Source organism: Dicentrarchus labrax, unplaced genomic scaffold (genome assembly GCF_905237075.1).
Source record: "Dicentrarchus labrax unplaced genomic scaffold, dlabrax2021, whole genome shotgun sequence".
NCBI lineage: Eukaryota > Metazoa > Chordata > Actinopteri > Moronidae > Dicentrarchus > Dicentrarchus labrax.
In genome coordinates, this window is record NW_026136718.1 from 1,046,404 (window position 1) to 1,066,885 (window position 20,482).

Sequence of the window (20,482 nt, forward strand, 5' to 3'; positions counted from 1 at the left end):
AAGGACAAAACACAACAAAAATATTTGAGGAACGACAGAAAGAAATATAAAGAATAGAGGGGGGATAGGAAAGGAAGCATTGAAAGAGAAAGAAAGAAAGAAAGAAGGACAGAAACTATTCATTTCTTGTTGAAAATAATCAGCTGTTTGATCACAGAGCGTCAGATTTAAAATAAAAGGAGATAAAACGTGTTTTCTGCCTCCTCCCCCTCTCTCTCTCGTTCTCTCTCTCTCTCTCTCGTTCTCTCTGGGCCACACAGACTCTTCAGTGTCAGCTCGTCTCGCCTCTTTCTTGGCTCTCAGGCAGGAATGTGGGTCTGTGGGGGTCTGTGGGGGTCTGTAGGGGTCTGCCAGCCCTCCGAAAATCCGACCAAAATCACACCAACCAAACAGGCGAGCGAGCAGCGGCGTCGGCGGCCGCAAACACAAACAACACGCAGCCGGTTTCCTGCTCACATCCCGTCCTGTGGAGGATTATAGGTGTATTAAAGGTGCATTATGTGGCTTTTGGCTGATGAGAGCTGCGCAGTTATTAGGGTGGGAATGTGGTTAGACGGCATGTCGTGGATTAGACCCAATTTGGGGTTGGTTACACCTGCTCTCCCTCCTCCCTCTCCCCCCCAAAAAAACACCCACCACAAACACCAGGCTTATCCCGAGCCAGGAAGTGAACACATTAGTGGCTGAAAGCAAAAGGAAAAACTGGCTGCTCCACGTCACAACAAACACAACCACACATAAATGATGAGGAACAGCGAGCTGAAGCAGGAACACAACAGCTCACATGTTATTACAGCTTGTTGAGGCCATAAAACACACAACGTCTCCTCAGAGCTTCTGCAAAACCACTAAATGAGTTTTAATGTCCAATTCTTTCACACTCGTCCAAACAAGGAAACAGTCTGTCAGCATGGTGAGATAATTAGCTTTTAATTAATTCCTGTCGAGCTGTGTTTCCTCTTGTTTCAGGAATCTTCTAGAAATGAGCGTCAGTCGGTCACATTATCTGCAGAGCTCGGTGCTAATATACTTTTAACTTTCAAATATAAACCTGTTTCCTACAAAGTCAATCTTCATTGAACAAAAGAAGCTGTTGAATATCAAATACAGTTGAAACACAAGCAGCCGTACACAACTTCATAAATTACAGTAAAATACTGTAAAAATTACGACTAATTACAACTAAGTTTGGGGTCAACATTTAGAGTATATTTACGTTTTTCTTCTTTCCTTCAATAATGTCTATTTTAACAAATAAAAACCGTAGAATTCAATAGATTTATGATTAACAATTTGGGCTCCAACAGAAGCAGAATTATATGATTAACTACTGATTCTGAATTTGAATCCCGTCCAGAAAAGATCTTTATTGAACCACAGCAGTGCAACCGGGCTCTAGATTGTGGGAACCTGTTTTTCTTTCTGCAGTCTACTTCAGATAGAACTGGTTTGAACTGTCCGTCCGCATTATGTTCAGCTGATATTCAACAGTGCCAACTCTGCACCAGACTTCTCTTTCTATTCTGAAGTTTAAAGAAAAGCAACACGCCAGCGTGTTAGAGGCATTACTGTGAACCTGTTCCTGTTTAAATCTGCACAGACCAGTGACTGTTGATTTCTTATACTCTCACTGAACTGTTGCTCAGAGGATCTTTGACTCAGTCTGGTTGAACTCTTGTACTGTAAAGAGGACATTCTGAAAGCATCAGAGACCACCGTCTGGCTTTAGAGGCAGATGACCCCAACCTTTGAGCAGTATATCAGGAACTATCTGATACTAGATGGCGGTTTTTGTTATTTCTTGAGGTTCTACAATCTCATGTCTGATTTTTTTTACTTGTTTGGAGACATATTAGACTCCATTGTTTAATCACAGATTAAATAACTGGATCACACCACAGTTTCTGCATCTGTAACCTCCTTTCCTACAGACTGTGTGACCTTTATCCAAAGCCATCGGTTTCCATTTATTAGCCTGAGCAGAATTTAGATTGAACAGATCCATCAGTGAACATAATCTCTGCTCTCAGGCTTTTATTTGTCACCTAATCCAGTGGTTCCCAACCTGGAGGTCGCCACAGCTTCACAGGGAGGCCCTCGGGATTTTAATGGGTGTGAGAAAACGTCTATATCTCAGTATTTCATTCATTTCTGTGAAGAAAACTAAATTCAATTGTATTTTTAAAGTTTAGATATTCTGTATGATTGTTAAAAAACTAAATATACATAAAACAGACAGAGGATTGTACAAAAAGCTTCTAAAAATGATCAATATTCACAGGAAATCTGCTTAAAATTAATCAAATCTCTGGTTTTACTTCCTGCAGAGTTTGGGTTCATTGTTGAGTTTATCAGCTGTTCTGTTCTGTTATTGTTATGCATTGAATATAATATTAAATACCCATAAAATATGTCACTTTATCAGAGAGAGGGTTTCCACTCCGGGCCTGCAGTGATTTGTAGTAATTGTGTAACATTTGGAAACGCTGATACGGCCCTCCCTATAAACACTGTTCTGTTTTGCTCTGAGGGTTTGGACGGGCGACGGTGAGAACCTGTCATTTCAGTTTGTCCGTCTAAACACAGACGAAGAGAAAGAAAAACAGCAGAGCGGTTGCATCACCGAGAAACGCCGACGAACACAGACGGACAGAAAACATCTTCATGGAACATTTCTTATTTGGATAAAACCCCTCAGAGGGTTTCTGAGCAGGACGGGATGGAGGGGGGAGACGAGGGGGAGGCAGGCAGGCTGGAGGCCCTCCTCCCCCTCCTCCTCCTCCTCATGAGCCACGTATTGAAAAAAAAAAACACTCGACTATTCATAGATCAAAGAGGCTCACACACATCTTGATACGTGCAAATGCCTCCGACTGGGGTGGCATGTGGATACTACATCATGAGCCCCACACAAACACACACACACACACACACTGCTGCATGTTTGTTCGCTGCAAAAAGCTCCTCACAAGTCACTCAGGAGTTAAAAGTTAAAATATACAGATATCCATAAATTGAAATATTCTCATTAATATCAAAATATTTGAATTCCTGTCTTCTAGTACTTATGTTCCTATATTACTTTAATGTAATCAGCTGGCACCGCTCTCAGTAGCGAGGACGTAAAAAGTCCAGGACTGTTGCACCAGAGTCTGCTGTTTGCGTCCAGAGTCCGGATTGAGGTTAAGGTCGGTACCCAAATTCAGCCCAACCCCTGACCCTGACCACAACATAACCTGACTCTTATCTGAACCTAACTAACCAAACCAACCAAGGTAACAAAGCCAATCAGAGGCAGGGTGGGCGGGGTTACACAGGTGTTTAGGGGTGCGTACCTACGTCAGGAGGTAGTAGTACGCTGGTGCCCAGCCCCGGTGATTTCAGGCACCAGCCATTTGGTTAAGGTTTGGGAAACATTGTGAAGTGTTCGGCTAATTGCTAATTGCCCTGCAACTTTTTCAACAACATTACCTCGTTATTCGGTCGGCATTACGTTTATGAACATAGCTTCTAGGAAATGGCTGCAATTTGATAAGATGAAGATTGTTTGCAGAGACACAAGTTTAATTTCTGTCTGATTGATTCAAACTTCTTACAACATGTTTCATTTCAACATGTTTCAAGTGTTTTACAGAAACTGGTGTCTGCTGCTTTGAATTTTTGTATTTTTTTCGTGCACTAATCAATCTTATTCTTTCATTTTCAAGATACTTTCTGCAATATTCTTTACCACAGGGAGTTTTCTGCCTGTTCGCACAAATGTTTTCACTGCAAGAACCGTAAATCCTCGAGTGGGTCATAAAAAAACAGTCTTCTTACGAGTGAAACATTTTCAATCCGTTCCCAACAGAAACCGTCGTCTCACAAACAATGAAAGTTAGTTTGGAAGAAAAACGAGATGATTAGCTTTAGTGACAAATATTTTCTACTTGTTGAAGAAAAGTTTTACATTTCTAGAATTAAGTGTATTTTTTCTTGATTCTGGCAAAGAAATTGACTTTATTCTGTTTTTTAAGACAGAATAAAGTCAATTCATCAATAAAGACAGCTCGTTTCTGGAAAATATTTCAAACAATTTGTATTTCAGCTCACAGACTTTTTCACTTTTAAATCAAGACTTTAAATGAATTAAACTTTAAGGACTGAAATCAGACAAAACCAACTTGATAAAATGTTTGTATTTTTACAACCTGCAAATAAAATTTACGGACGTCAATTCTGAAGTTACTGAATGACGATGGTCTTATTTCAGTTTTCTTCCTTTGAACAAACCCAAACCAACAATGTGTTTGTTCGTCTCTCAATACTGTCTCACTTCTTGTCAGCTCCAAGCACATTGGTGCAGTTTTACTCATATTTTTATACAGTTCTCTGTCTGTATTATATATATATATATATTTATAATTTTAACAATCAGAAATTCTTCTTTTCTGACAGATTCACTGTTTATTCTCATTGTTCAATCAGCTCTTTGGTTTCTGATGCAGGACAAGGCTGTTGATCAGAGACTGAAGCTCTGTCTGATCAACAATAATATAATAATATACTCTGTAATCAGCTCTTAAAAGTTTGCATCTTAAATAATAATCTAAACATTAAAAATAACAATTTCTTCACAGAATTGAGGGAAATGATGCGCTATAGGCCTACTGTGTATATTTCTAATTTTCTTTCACCCCTTAAAATCAAGAAGGCCTCGCAACCCCCCGTGAAGGCTTGGCGACCCCTAGTGGAGGTCCTGACCATCAGGTTGCTCTGGTGAGTATCTGTGGCAGCAGGACGGTGTATAAATAAACTACAGTGTGTCTCATTGATGTGTTTTTAATAGTTTTCGGACAACAATGGAGCTCTGTGGCACAGAGGAAGCAGGTCTATCGGGCTGTGATGCACAGTTTCACTGCTGGTTTCAGTCTGAATGAGATTCGATGATGAAACATATCGAGTGTGAAGTTTCAGACATTTTGATGAACTTGAGGTTCTGGGTTAAATATTTTTTTAAAAGAGTTTTTTTCCAGCTGTGGTGTCAGAAAATGTTAATGTCAGATCTTCAGCTCTCACACTGAAGAGGAAACTATATCTACAGGCTGTGCATTAGAGCGCCAGCTGCATTGCTTTTTTTTATATAACATTGTTCACCCTCCCTTGTCAAGGGGTCTGAATACAGCACATTGTTTCTTCTTGGAGACGGTCCAGGCGAACGGGTTTGTCTCCAAAAGCGCCTCCAGCCGCTCTGCAGCCAACCTGCAGCCGCTTTCTGCGCTGTGAAATCTCACTCCAGGATGGCCGAGAACCTTTTGTTATTTGCGGTTTCTGTTCAGAGTGAGATGTGTTTCTGTTTGTGTGTGTCCTCGGGCGGGTTATTAGGACGACGAGGAGCGGCTGCTGGATGGATGATGTGTTCAGCCCCGTCTCCACACACACTCACACACATTCCACAGTGGATCTGCAGGCTCGGCGGCTCTGGATGTTCGTTGGAGCCACATACCAACATTCCTCACAGCCCAGTGCAGCGTTTCAGCTTCCTGACCCGCTCACACCGTCCTCTGCCGCCGCTTCCTCCGCCGCTTTTTCACACTCTGTCTGTCGGCCGCAAACAAAATCCCACTTAACAAGTCACTTTGTCTCATATTCAGCCTTAAAAAAACATGCTTTTCTGCCGGCGGGGTGAGATAATCCCTCTTGTTCTCAGCTTCCCCTCGACTCAGGAATGTTTTGCTGAAATGTGTCTTGAAAGAAAATAATCCTGTTTCTGCATCCGTGTCAAGAAAATTATTCGAGAAAACTACTGATGCAGGCTGATTTATATGGAAACATAGAATTATGTCAAATTAATGTTTTTTTTGAGGAAAATATATAATTTTAGGACTCCTTTACTGGCAGTTTCAGTTTTTTAAAAGCAAAATAAAATTCTGCCTTTTGTGAAGCTCCTGCTGTTTCAGGTATTTTCTAGAATTGAGTGTCAGCATTGAGAAATAAGAAAAAACACAGCAGATAGCTTCTCCAGAATTGAAAGATTCAGCTGATTTGTACTGAAACCGTGAAATGATCTCAACCTACTGGCTGGTTTTGGTGCTTATTTATTATATAACATTTTAGGACTCCTTCCTCAGCTTCTGTTGTTCAGGAATTTTTCTAGAATTGAGAGTCAGTATCCAGAAATAATAAGAAAATAAAGCAGATATCTTCTCCACAACTGAAAGATTTTGCTGATTTGTATTGAAAACGTGAAATTATCTCGCTAGCTGTTTTCCTCTCCAGCTTTAGTTGGAGATTTTCTTGCTTCAGTTTCTTAAAAACAAAGAAAATTCAGCAACAATCTGCAGATTCACCAGAATCAAAGGGTTTATTAATAAATGCTGATCTGTATTTAAACAGTTGGTTTTGGTGAAATTTTTAGGAAAATAAAACATTTCAGGACTGTACAACAGACTAATCAACTCGTGCTGTTGGGGAATTTGTGCTTTATTCTTTTTCTCATATTAAAGCTTAAAAACCTGCTTCTGACCCTTCAGATGAGATAATATTCAACCTTTCTGGTCGAAGGTTTAAACTTGTTTCAGGAATTTTCCAGAAATTGGTGCCAGCATCTTGAAATACCACAGAACAAAGCAGATCTGAAGGAAATGATTCCTTATAGGAGAAAGTATTGATTGATTTGTGTTGGAAGCATAAAATTATCTCAACCCACGGGCGTTTTTTGGCTTATGAAAATATTTCAGCTTCTGTAACACAAAACATTTTTCACTGTGTGTCCTCTTCAGCTCTACACTTCCTTATGAACGAGTCCTTTCTGTCCACATCTGGCATTAAAAACAAGAACTCAGCCAGTTGTTCTGAGATAATCCCACTTGTTCCCAGCACACTCTCTCTTGTTTCTGGAATTTATTTCCATCCAGTAATGTGTCCGTATCTTAAAGCTGCAGACGAGAACGCACTGCATGCCTCCGTGTCCAGAAAATGACATTTAATTTATTTAAAAACCAGGTGAAAATCATCTCATGTGTCTGGCAGGGAAGCGGCTCGCTGCTGAATAAAAGCCGCCTGGTTAAAACGTAGTGAGGAGGTTTTGAAGCGGACGTGTGACGCGGCTCCCTGGGGTTCATTCTTCGTCTCTTTTGGGGTCATTCTTTCTTTCAGCGCTCTCACTCCGAGGAAATCGGCGTTTCTAAACCCGCGAGGGGAGTCTGGGAGCTGGACTGAGGCTTACACGTTCCCCCCTCCGCACCTTGGTGACAGATGTAATGGGCTCCAAATAACCGGCCTGTAACAACAACCCCCTGAATAACAGTCATTTAGGGGAGCAATAATGGTAATCCTCCCTGCCTCCCTGCCTCCCTCCCCGTCTATTGACACCCACACCGACACACTGAGGGAATTATCGGCGTGTCACTCGGGCTCAGTGGCTCGCCGCCGAGGCCCGGCTGAGCCGCCGAGGCCCGCCGGTTATCGGCTGATGATGGAGGAGGAGGAGGAAGAGGGAGATTTATACAAACTGGAGTCAGACAACTGGACAAACAGCGCCAAAGTCACTGACACCTGAGAGCCAATCAGAGTCAGACCAGGTCACACTCAGACCCAGAGGAGGATCTGATCCCCCTCACACACAGTAACAGCTCAAAAACAACCCACTGAACTACAACCTGGAGGAATGGCAGCACAATATGAAACAAAAGACACCAATGAAGGATCATCTGTGCTGGAAATGCAGACTCTGCCTCAGTGAGACCTTCCTCGCTCCTCACTGGAGCTTTGTGCTCGGCTCAGGAGACTGAACGTAGTTTGGAAGACGAGATCCGGTTGTTTTATAATTTGGAAATATAAAAATCTACAAACTGCCAGCTTAGATAGGATTTATTGGAGACTAACAATATCCTGTGGCGTTCACACCTCTGCTGGTTATTTACTCGTCTATTTTTTAAAGATATACTTGTTACCTTTTCTTTAAAATCTATAAAAAATCCCAGACAGAAGCCTGAAGAAAACATCCTGGTCTCACAATTTCTGCCACGACGCCAAAAAAACGCTTGTCGGAATGCCACAAAATCGCAGCGATAAATAAATACGATATGATAAAAATTACTAAAGCGTGTCGTTTAAAGGCGCCCCCTGCTGGCTGAGGGGCAAAAAGCAGACGCTTATTTCACTTATACATTTATTTTTGTTTGAGTTTGACATTTTATGAGGAAATCCAGAACTGTGTTTTTAAATCAGGAAACACAAGTTCAAGTTCAACCTTTACGAGCAGCAGCTGATATTTTAGAGCCAAAATGAACTTAAAATACAAATATTAATCATGAAATTTGAGCTTTATGGTGCCAATGAAAATACAGTGTTTGGATAAAGAGTGCGTCACTGGATTGAGCAGATTGTTACACACACACTTCCAAAAAATATCAGAAATTAATAAAAAGGCAACAATGAAATAATTAAATCAGTAAGCCAACAGGATAACCATGTGCTCGCTATAAGACCAAACACATCAGCTCAGAGCTCTGAAACTGTTGTTAACTGAGCAGCATTTGTAATGCAACTGATTATCGGTTTTACTGGCTGATAATCAGATTAAATGTTAAAGCTCGTGTTCGTTGCTGCAGTTTCAGACCGAAGCCTCAACCAGAAAAAAAAACACAATGCCAAAATCACTGCTGTGGGTAAAAATCAGTGAAGTCACGAAAAGCTGACGAGCAGATTAAAACCACGAATTACCTCCTTTTACTCTGATTTATAAATTGTTAGAATTAACTATCTTGTTTGTGGATTATAATGAAGAAATACAGTAATAAATAATACATCCAATTCCATTTAAAGCCAGTGCTTGCAATAAAATGCAAAAAACTGGTGGATTAAAATAGAGGAGTGACAGAAATAAAAAATATTCTTTAATAAATCTGCGTGTTTTATTTAAATTGGAACTGTATTTGTGAGGAACGGACGTTAATTTCAGGAGATAATTCCCACAAGAGGAAGTCTGCAGCCAGAATCTCCAGGAGGTCACACCAAAAAAAAAAAGATCTTAAATCCTATTTTAACCTCTGACCCTGAACACCACACTGCGGTAGCAAAAATGATTTTTAAAAGAAGAAAATTGGGTCAAATTTAATTTTCTGTTGGAGAAAATATGCAGAGTGGTTTTATTGAGGAGGATTTTTAGTGGGAATAAAAGCTGAACGGCTCCTGCAGAATAAACAGGTTCAGGTTGGGGGGGGGGGATCCTGCTGCAGGTCTGCTGTGTCACCTCAGCTCACCTCTCACACATTTTGGGGTTTTTTGTCTGCAGAGACGCAGATTTGTGTCAGGCCTGAGGTTCCTATGTGAGGCCCGAGCAGCAGCAGCAGGAAGGAAGCGATTAATGATCACATTTTACAGACCGGGATCAGAAAGAAAGCCCCCCCTGCGCCCGGACACACAAACTCACTATTCCTGCACCAATATGAGCCCAGAGTCCGAGCCAGAGCCCAGAAACAGTAAACCGCCGCACACAGGAACAGGGGAATATTTCTGTCTGTCGGCCACAGTGGGAAAGTTTGGGAAACAGAAATAACCAACAAACTTTACGCGTCCAAATTTATGGTTGTGCCTAACTTTACGCGTCCAAATGTTGCGCAAATTACAGAATCCAAAACTTAAGAGGAGAGAGAGCGACAGCGCCGCAGAGGAGGAACTCTGCGCCGGAGCTGCGGCCAGGCTGGCCGGGCGGTGGGAGCCTGAGCGGGGGGCTCCAGTCAGAGCAGCAGCCGGCACAGAGTGTGCGCACAGCCCGCCGGAGACCCGCACAGCCCGCCGCTCTAACTGCTCGGAAACACGCAGGAAAAGTTGCGCAGAGAGAGAGAGAGAGAGAGAACTGTTTTTCTCCTGGAGAATAAAGTGAATAAAGGAAGTTTGGAACCGCCGTCCGCCATGTGCTGCGGCGAGAGGAAGCTCAAGTGTGAGAGGAGAAGCTGCAGCGGACTATAGGGAGAGAGTGTATAGAGTCCATACAGCCCAGAGAGCACAGTACACACAGTGTACACACACACACACACACACACAGTACACAGTGTATAGCGAGCAGAGAGCGAGCAGCGCCGCACACAAACACAACCCAAAAAGTTGGAGAGCACACTCACCTGTGTTAAACATAGCGGAGAATACATATCTGTCGGATCTAATCCTAGACCTGGAAGGTGTGTGTGTGTTTATGTGTGTGTGTTACTGTAACTCCAGCCTGTGTGTGTGCGCGTGCGTGTAGTGTGTGTGTGTGTGTGTGTGTGTGTGTGTGTGTGTGTGTGTGCGCGTGTGTGTGTGTGTGTGTGTGTGTGAAAAAAGGAAAGAACAGAAAAAAAGAAGGAGAGAGAGTGAGAGAGGGGGAAATAGAGCCCTCCTTTTGCCCCCTTCGCTTTCACATTTCCAACCAGGGCTGAACTTTGACCCCGCCTCGGGTTACATGTACTGTCCGGACCTGTTAGAGGCCCTCCGCCGGGGAGCGCACAACTTTGAGCCCAGACCCGAAGAACATCTCCAGCAACAAGAGAAAAGTCCCGTTAGAGAAAGTGGAAATCAGAATAAACAATCACAGGGCGGCCCGGTGCGGTGTCGGTGCTGGGGGGTGAGGCGGGAGCGGCCGGTGGGGGCGGTGGACGGTGCAAATCTCCAAAACGTCCCGAAAGTGCATTTCAGACCGCCGGAGAGCCGCGGCGACCGGCGGACCTCGGCAACATGTCTATCCGTCCTGCGGTGCGCTGTGGCCGGCGTGCGGCGGTGCGGCTCCTCGGTGCTCGGGACGGAGGGCGCGGTGCAGCGGCAGCGGCGGCGGCAGCGCTGTCGGCGGAGTCCCGCGAAAAACAGATCTGACGAGGAAGAAAGAAAAAAAGGCAAAACGGGATCCCTGAGCTGCCAGACGGCCGCCTCGCCTCTAAAACAACCGACAGCTGCTTTCCGTTAATTTATCTCCAGCAGGAGGAGACGGTGAAGGAGAGAGAGAGGGGGAGAGAGAGAGAGAGAGAGAGAGAGAGAGAGTCGGTGTTGTCCCGGACGCAGAGCGGAGCGCCACCTCCTCTCCGCTCCTCTGCCTGTCTGCTGCTCCGAGTCCGGGAAACCTCCAGGAGCTCCGGACTGCGGACTGCGCGCACTGACCCTGCAGAGCCCGAACCGATCACACGCTCGGCTTATCGATCACAAAGAGAAAGCATCGATCCTCCGCGCGCAGTTTCACAAGTAGGATCCGGTGCTGCCGCCGCTGCGTGTGAGTGTATGTGTGTGTGTGTGTGTGTGCAGAGTTCCTGTGTGCTCCGGGATCCCGCCGCTCAGGAGAATATCGGGCTGATCAGACTGGGGGCTTATCGATCGGTATTGATTAGAATATCGTGCAGAAACTCTCCAGCCGCTTTTTACGCATTAAAGAGGAAGAATGAGCCCCGGCACCAGCGGGGGGGGGGGGCTGGAAGGTTGGGGGGGGGCGGTGAAGTTGTGGCTCTAAGTTTTTGGACGTGAACTCGCCGACCGGCCGCCTCTCTCTGCGCAGGTCCGCCGTGCAGCTCCTGCAGCTCGGCTCCGTCTCAGCCTCGCTCCGGTCCTCTCCGCGGGCTCCGTGCTGCCCTCCTCCCCGCGCGCTCTGTGCGTGTGCGTGTGAGAGGACACGAGGTCTAATCCAGCGCCATGTCGAGTCCAGAAGCCACTTTAAACCTCCGGGAGCCGGTAACCGTCTCCAGCCGTCCATCAGAGGAGATCCCCGAGATCTATAGAGATCTGTCAGTATCCACTCAGTGCGGGGGGGTTAATGACACCGTACAGGACCATTATTATTATTATTATTATTATTATCAGAAATCAGCCCAAACTTTATAAACTCTATAATATGAAACACATGTTATTATTATTTGTGTCTCACATTTTATTAAATTCATTTTATTGCTACTTTCTTTATATTTATTAGTTTATATGTAGATTATTTACATATTTAATTTCTTTAAATTATTTTTTTTTAATTAGCAGTTTTAATTAACGTGTTTTTATTTCCTTTAATGTTTTGTGTGTAAAGTTGTGTCTGTGTGTTTGTGGCTCCCTGAGGACGAATATTTCATTATGAAAAAAAGCTTCTTAACTTGATGTTGACCTTTCACACAAAGTGGATGAAAAGGGTTGAAATACTCCTTTTAAAGGTTGAAGTTCAAGTATAGAAATATTAGGAAGCCCTCGCTCTGATGGGACAGTTATAATAATAATTAGACAAAGTTAAGTTCAGTTTGAGGTTTTCTGCCACATAAATGAGAGAAAATTATAAATATTTGACTCTGAAATGTGGAAAAAGTGAAAATATCCATTTAGTTGGTTCACAGGTTTCAGTGTGAGGCTGCAGGTGATTGGAGCCAGTTAACAGCGCCCCCTATGTGACATCCACACACTATACAGTGTAACACATGGAACACATCAATAAATAAATATGGTGATGTTTGAACAACTGCTGGAGCTTTCACAGGATATTTACACACATGGATCTGATGAGATTCCACAGAAACACCGACTGGAAGCTGCGAGGGAACTTTAAACAGACGTGAGGATTTTAAAACACAATAAAGAATCATAAAGTCACACCTGAGAAGAACAAACACTCTATAAACATCTTTACGGGGATATAAGAGGAATATTAGTCTGCAGAGATACTATAGAAGTTACCATAAAACCCAACAAAGCCTCCGTAAAGCAGCGAGCGTCCCTATAGGAGCATTAAAGGCGATACGGGAGGAGATCAAACTCCACAAACGTAAATCAGCACCGACACTGAAACTCTATACGGAGACAGGAGAGACGCTACCACAGGGACGGATACCACAATAAAGCCACCGTACGCTCCCGATACAAAGGAGGGTAACAGCTCATAGAAAACATAAAGTACAACAATCACTATAAACTCACCGCAGACACTGCGAAGCCCCCAGAGCAACAATATCACAGATTCAATTACAGAAACTTCCTGTGGACGTCCGCAGACACTCTCACTGTGTCACATCCACACGTCAGCTCATTAAAGTGTAATAAAGTCAAATAAACTGGCTGATAAGTACAGTGTGCCACAGGGACGTTGTATTAAGATTAAATCTGTGTGTAATTAACTGTAAACTACGGAGGCCCAGTTCCGCCAATGTGATGGGAAGAAAAGATCCTGTATAGATATAATGAGACATTTTCTTAAAATAATAAACTACGTAATCTTTTTGGGAATGTTTGTTATTATAATGAATGATTCTTTTTATTTTGTTCACCACATTGGCACTAATGGGCCTCCACAGTAAACCACAGGGAGCTCATTCTGGGAATATCAGAAGAACATGGACCACACAGACCGATTGATAAACCGATCAATAAGTATAAGAGAGTGATCAGCAGACTCACATACACTGTACGTTCATACACGAGTATTATTATATAACTTATAAAGTATATGAGTGATATCATTCACTATTATATGGAAGTTCAATCACTTTTAACTCAACTTAGAGTCTGTAAGAAAATGAACATAAAACACAATACAGTTAATGACTGCACACACACACACACACACACACACACACACACACACACACACACACACACACACACACACACACACACATACTACCGAAGCACCGAGTCTGCAGCAGAGCCAATCAGGAGCTACGACCTGTAACTGCGCTCTAATTGGACCAAATGGAGGAATTTGAACATCAGAGCAGCGTCTGATTGGACGGAAAATGAAGGTAAAAAAAAAAAAGTGTACTACTACTATAACACTACTACAGTACTACAGTACTACTATAACTACTGCTGGAGGAAAAAAACACATCACTGCAGACTACCAAAGTCTGTGAATATGTATCGATTATAGATTATAGAGTTTATATAAAGATATAATAAAGTTATATAAAGTAATAATAGAGTAATATATACTCATACTTGTACCATAGTAAATACTGAGGTCAGGTGAGAGAGTTTACTGTTGGAGCTTCATCCTCCAGCAGAGAGTACAAACAGTCTGAGAGAAACTCGGAGGTTGAATAATGATCCGGCTCGGTTCGGTTCGGCTCGGTTCGGTTCACAGACTTTACAGAAGTTGCATCAGTTCAGTCGCCTCTTGTTTGTTTGTTTGTCCCTCCTCCTCCTCCTCTTCTTCTCCTTCCTGTCCCGCTGGATGCACATAACCCGGTTCAGCTCGGTGTGACCCGGTACAGCACGGGAGCGGCGGATCAGCGCGCTCCGTGCAACGGGGAGCAGCTACAGCCGCGCAGCGCTGCGTGCATCCTGCAGCGGGCGGCGGGGAGCGCTCCCTCCCGGCCGGACGGGACGCTCCTCACTGGGGGAGCAGGAGGAGGAGGAGGAGGAGGAGGAGCGGGGTCGGGGCTGGTTTATATCCGCCACACATGCCTCTGTTCCCCGCATGGACTCCTGATGAGTACCGCGCTGTGACCGCCGTGTGGAGGGCAGGAAAGCAGATATCTGCAGGGGGGAGCTGAAGCTCTGCAGCGGACCGACCGGGACCGGGACCGGGACCGGGACCGGGACGATCCAGCTGCTGCTCTACCTGCTGACAGACGATCCTGAGACCTTCACTGGCTCACCGTCCGTTTGAGCCTGAAGAAATCTGACCGATTATTTTCAGAAAATGTCGCATTCGTTCAACTCAATGAGATGAATTCCTCATAGAAAGTCTCTCAGAGGGAGGATGAGGAAAATTCATATAAACATAAATAATCAATAGTCAATAACCAAATTCCGTTTCACGTGTGATGAATTCAAAACTTTCAAATTACAGTTTTGGGATCTCCAGCATCAATAATCAATCAATCAATTAATCTCGTTTAGTTCCTTTCATTTTTCGGAACTTTTCCTCCATGGAACTCTGTCTGCTGATGGAAAGCTCCGGATACTTAATGGTGAGATTAATGTTGTAACCCCAAACACAGTGGAGACACACTATCCAGTTGCATTATGGGAGATGTAGGACCCAGTGTTCTGTTTAACATCTGAACTACATCTCAGATCTTCATCAGCTCTGGCTTTGTGTCACTGGTGGCTGTTTCCTGTCAATCAGAGATTTGTAGGCGGGATTAAAAACCAGGAAGTCGTGTTCTTGCGTCAGAGCTCGAGAAATCCCCACAAAAACTGCGACAAGAAGTCAAGTTGTTGGAAGTCGAGAAACTCAATATTCTTATTGCTTCTTCATAAAGCGGCAACCTCCGGATGTAACACAGGCTGCAGTTCCTGTAACGGCCACTAGAGGCTGGCTCCAGCAGTCAGTCTCCGTAAGGAACCATATTAAAACTTTACAGCAGAAACAAACATGTTTACAGCCTGTTGGTCTCATGACAACTGTACAGCTACCTTTATATTATATTAAGGATATAAGTTATACATAATTAACAGCTGTTTTCATTCAGTCTGTGTTCGGACCATTGATGCTTTACACAGTTTAAAAGATTCCATAAAGCAGTAAAATTATTATAATTATTCTCCATTTCAGATTTTTTTTCAAATGAATTTATGTGTCTCACTGTAAATTTGATCCAATGATCTTTAAATCTCGTGAAGCACCTGTTTATCGGAGCCTGTTTCTAAATAAACGTGGCGTTGACCTCGGCTGCCTCCCGGCTGCGAGTCGGCTGAGGTTAATGAACAGGAGCTTTTATGTTAATAGAAGGACAGCCGGCGTGATTTAACAAGACAATCTGCAGATTCACTTCGCTCAAATACCGGGCGGCTAAACAGCGTCTCGGCGATGAAGGTCAAGACAAGAGAAGGTAATTAGATTACAGCAATTAAATGGGCTTTTCGATATGATCAATAATCTTAATGTGTAATCATGGATTACTCGCTCAGGGCTCTCACGGAGGAGCTGATTCACGCTGAGAAGAGTCTGTTTGTGATCAGACATAAAGTCTGCGTTCACACCGTAGACAGAAACCTGGTTCTGTTTGTGCTGACGGTGTGAACCCAATCAGACATTTTTAATCCTGATTGTAATCACTGATTCTGATTCTGGTCTCCTGAGTCTCTCTGCTTCTTTACCTCCTATCAACGTGTTTCCAACAGCATCCAGACCTCCAGAACTTTTCCAGTGAAATGATGAAACATTATTATTATTATTATATTATTATCAGAGTTTGTCTGCAGCATGTCGACATCCAGATAATAATCCCGTCTTCTTCCACTCCGCTGTGTGTTTCAGAGGCTGTTTTAAAGCTAGACTGAAGATACCGGTATCATATGAAACTCAACACCAAACATCGACATGTAAAAGATGGACGTCTCCACTTCTTTCCACTGGTGCTATCTTGTGCTGGTGACGTGATTCGGAGCCAGAGTCTGTGCAGTAGTGATCTTTTATATCTTCAAATAATTAAAAACCCAACTGATGCTAAAAATGACAAACATTGGCGTGATGAGAACGACGTACCTACTGCAGTCAGCCACCAGGGGGCAACAGAGAGGTTTTAGTGTCACTTTTGGAGAGCAGTCACGTCGTCCAGCTTTATAAATGCCGATGGTACCGACCGACATGCTAGCAAAAAACCTGGCATAGCCATTTTCAAAGGGCTTCCTCGACTTCTGACCTCAAGATATCTGAATGAAAACGGGTTCTATGGGAACCAACGAGTCCCCACTTTATGCTAATCTCAAGCAGTTTTGGTGTTTGCCTGCAGTATCAATGTGTTATTTCACACCTTTTGCATTAATGATATTAAACAGTATTAAAATAAAAAAGTAGTGAAAGCTGAGATACTTCACGCCACCCTGGTGTTAGTCCCTGCCCCATTGTGCGCCCCCGAGAAGAGGAGGCAGCAGCTCACCTGACAGTCTCCAGAAACCTGGATCAGGTGTTCATACTGTGTTGGGGAGAGACCCTCCTCCTGGTGCGTGCTTTTCTCTATTTCTGACTCCACATTCATGACTCCAAACCACAAATGATGCTGAACTGAACTCAGCAGTGAGCGGTAAAAGCAGCCTGAGGCGCCATCTAGAGTCCACAGACGGACACTGCGACACAGCTGTAACAGTTCAACTGTTCATATCCTGCACACCAACATATCTGAGAGACTGACTGAGAGGGACAACATGATTATTTCATATTCAGTATTTCATATTCTTAAAGAAGTAAATGATAAACTTGAATGCTGTTGAGCCATTTCTGTGAGTATTGAGATATATATATATAGTATATATCTATTCTTATACAGTTAAACTGTGATGTTTGTTGAATTGAATTCAAATAAAAATGTACATAAGAATAAATAAATGGCCCATTCCCATTATTTTATCTTATAAACATTTAATCTCTTTGATTGTTTAACTGACAACAGGCTTGAATCTTTTTCATGAGCAGAAGAGAAAAGCTAATTAAAACAATAAAATTAGTTTGTTCTAATTATTTATTTCTCTGGATAAATGTTTTTTTTAATAATTATAATGTATAATTGTTATAATAAATTCATTATATTATAATTCATCTTTATTAATATACATTTTTAGCAACATAAAACAGCAAATAAAGCCGAAATATGACTTCTAATATTATGTATTATACTATGTACTGAATCTATTTATACATGTAATAATAAAACTATATAATCAAAAATTAAATTAATAAAATTCTTCTAAATGTTTTCATTGAATTTGTGTTAAATAGGATTAAAAGGCACAAATGTCCTCTTTAATCCTACTTGTCATTCATTCATTCACTCATTACTCCCAGAATGCAACAGGACGAGAAGACGAGCTTCCAGAGAGTAAAACCGCCTGGCGACAGGTGACAGAGGTCTGATTTCTGATTTCAGGGTGTGTGTGTGTGTGTGTGTGTGTGTGTGTGTGCTCTTTCTATCATTGTGAGGACCAGTTTGAGACGTGAGGACACTTTTTTTTTTTAACAAGGACATTTTTGTAAAGCGAAGACCTTTAGTCTGATCCTCAATTTGTCAAAGAGCTGTTTGATGTTTTAGACTTTAATAGCTGTTAAAGTTATTTTTGGATTCAGTATCACACACACACACACACACACACACAGGTGTGAACTCAAACTCTCCTTCAGCTTCATCAACAGTTTGAAACTCAGAGTCAGACTCTCGCTGTCAGCGTCACGCCAACCGTTACCATGACGACGGCTGAATCCTGTCTGTAATTTTCACACGACATTTAAAAAAGATGCACAGATGCCGTCTCTGTTACTCTGTTACTGTGTTACTCTGTTACTCTGTTAGTGTTACTGTGTTACTCTGTTACTGTGTACTGTTACTTGTTACTCTGTTAGTGTTACTGTTTACTCTGTTACTGTGTTACTGTGTTACTCTGTTACTCTGTTAGTGTTACTGTGTTACTGTGTTACTCTGTTACTCTGTTAGTGTTACTGTGTTACTCTGTTACTCTGTTACTGTGTTACTCTGTTACTCTGTTAGTGTTACTGTGTTACTCTTTTACTCTGTTAGTGTTACTGTGTTACTCTGTTACTGTGTTACTCTGTTACTGTGTTACTCTGTTAGTGTTACTGTGTTACTCTGTTACTCTGTTACTCTGTTAGTGTTACTGTGTTACTGTGTTACTCTGTTACTGTGTTACTCTGTTACTGTGTTACTCTGTTACTGTGTTACTGTGTTACTCTGTTACTGTGTTACTGTGTTACTCTGTTAGTGTTACTGTGTTACTGTGTTACTCTGTTAGTGTTACTGTGGTACTCTGTTACTGTGTTACTCTGTTAGTGTTACTGTGTTACTCTGTTACTCTGTTAGTGTTACTGTGTTACTGTGTTACTCTGTTAGTGTTACTGTGTTACTCTGTTACTGTGTTACTGTGTTACTCTGTTACTCTGTTAGTGTTACTGTGTTACTCTGTTACTGTGTTACTCTGTTACTGTGTTAGTGTTACTGTGTTACTCTGTTACTGTGTTACTCTGTTACTGTGTCACTCTGTTACTCTGTTACTGTGTCACTCTGTTACTCTGTTACTGTGTCACTCTGTTACTCTGTTACTCTGTTACTCTGTTACTGTGTTACTCTGTTACTGTGTCACTCTGTTACTCTGTTACTGTGTCACTCTGTTACTCTGTTACTGTGTCACTCTGTTACTCTGTTACTGTGTTACTCTGTTACTGTGTCACTCTGTTACTCTGTTACTGTGTTACTCTGTTACTGTGTCACTCTGTTACTCTGTTACTGTGTTACTCTGTTACTCTGTTACTGTGTCACTCTGTTACTCTGTTACTGTGTTACTCTGTTACTGTGTCACTCTGTTACTCTGTTACTGTGTTACTGAACGATAACAAATGTTCACATATCAGCGTAAGCAGAACTCTGTACTGATTCAGTTTCAGTGGCGGTGTAACGACGCGTCAGTCTGGATCAATACATCGATATCAATGTTCAACGATCCGATAAAGATAAGACACACACTGTAAGCAAACACTTCAGAGAGAAAATAAATGTCTGGAAGAATTCGGTGAGTTGATAGTGAATGAAGAGTTTACAGAGACTTTCTGTCCACGAGTTCACTTACTTCTGACTGAGTTCCGCCATCACCACCACAAGGTCTTTTAAAGAGGGGCAATACAATAAAAGCCATGATATAACTGCCTGAAAACAACTTTACTTTGACACCTTAATGCCCTAAACCCCCCCAGTAGCAGGTGACGTACTCTTAAACACCGATGTAACTGCGTCTATGTAAACTCGTCCTTTAAAAACAGCAGAATTAGGGTTATGTTGTGTTGAGGGGTTGTGCTGAGCGGAGGTACTGGCACCTTTTTGGCTCAATTCAGGCACCGTATAAATGTAACAGACTGTGTTATTGTATGATTAACAAAGAATCAATGTAATATGGTATTAATGTTACATTGATTGATTAATATGCTTATTTACACCCTCATTTACAGATTAGTGATGGGGAAAGTGATCCAGCTCCTTTGGTTCCCAAACCTCTGGCTGTTAGAACAGAATTGAACCAAATGTTGTAATATATTGACCTGTGATTAGTATGTGTGCACATATATCAGTTCTTCCTGAATGTACTAAACCTTATAACTTAATCAGAATATCATAAACTGTGTTTGGTGTAACAACCTTGAGTAATATTAAAACATCATGTGTACTGAACATTTGATTTATATTGAACTATGTTTTGTACATTGGCGACTGGCACAAGTCTCGCCATGCTTGGGTCTTCATGTTATTACCAACTGTAATGGATTGTATATAAGTGTGTCACAGCGACCCTTACAGGTCCACACAGACACAAATTAACTTAAACATGACTTTTACTGAATGTCTAAATACAGCCGCCAGAGCAGCATTAAGGGAAGAAGAAGAAGAGTCGAGGTTATTATGGGAGATATGAGTTACATCCTACAACACTGACAAACAGCCGACCAATCAGACGTGAGCAGAAATTCAAAAACTCGACATGGACGTCACCATGGAGACGGGCTGATGTCGGCAGCGGGTTTGGGCGAAAATATACTGCAGGACCACAAAGTGTGTGTGTGTGTGTG

General features: G+C 42.5%; 1 protein-coding gene across 6 annotated transcripts in view; it reads right to left on the minus strand.

The window, feature by feature from the left end:
• The window catches only part of nfia (nuclear factor I/A), a 181,461-nt gene that overhangs the window by 118,766 nt on the left and 42,213 nt on the right, over positions 1–20,482 (minus strand). The window contains exon 1 of one of the 6 annotated variants that reach the window (XM_051375611.1): positions 13,915–14,273. The exons of 4 other annotated variants lie outside the window; for them this stretch is intronic. In XM_051375611.1, coding sequence (XP_051231571.1) covers positions 13,915–13,917 — 3 coding nt within the window. In that variant the 5' untranslated portion in view covers positions 13,918–14,273. Of the gene's footprint in view, positions 1–10,106; positions 11,367–13,914; positions 14,274–20,482 lie in introns of those variants that run through there. One more of the 6 variants, XM_051375610.1, reaches the window with a different exon arrangement.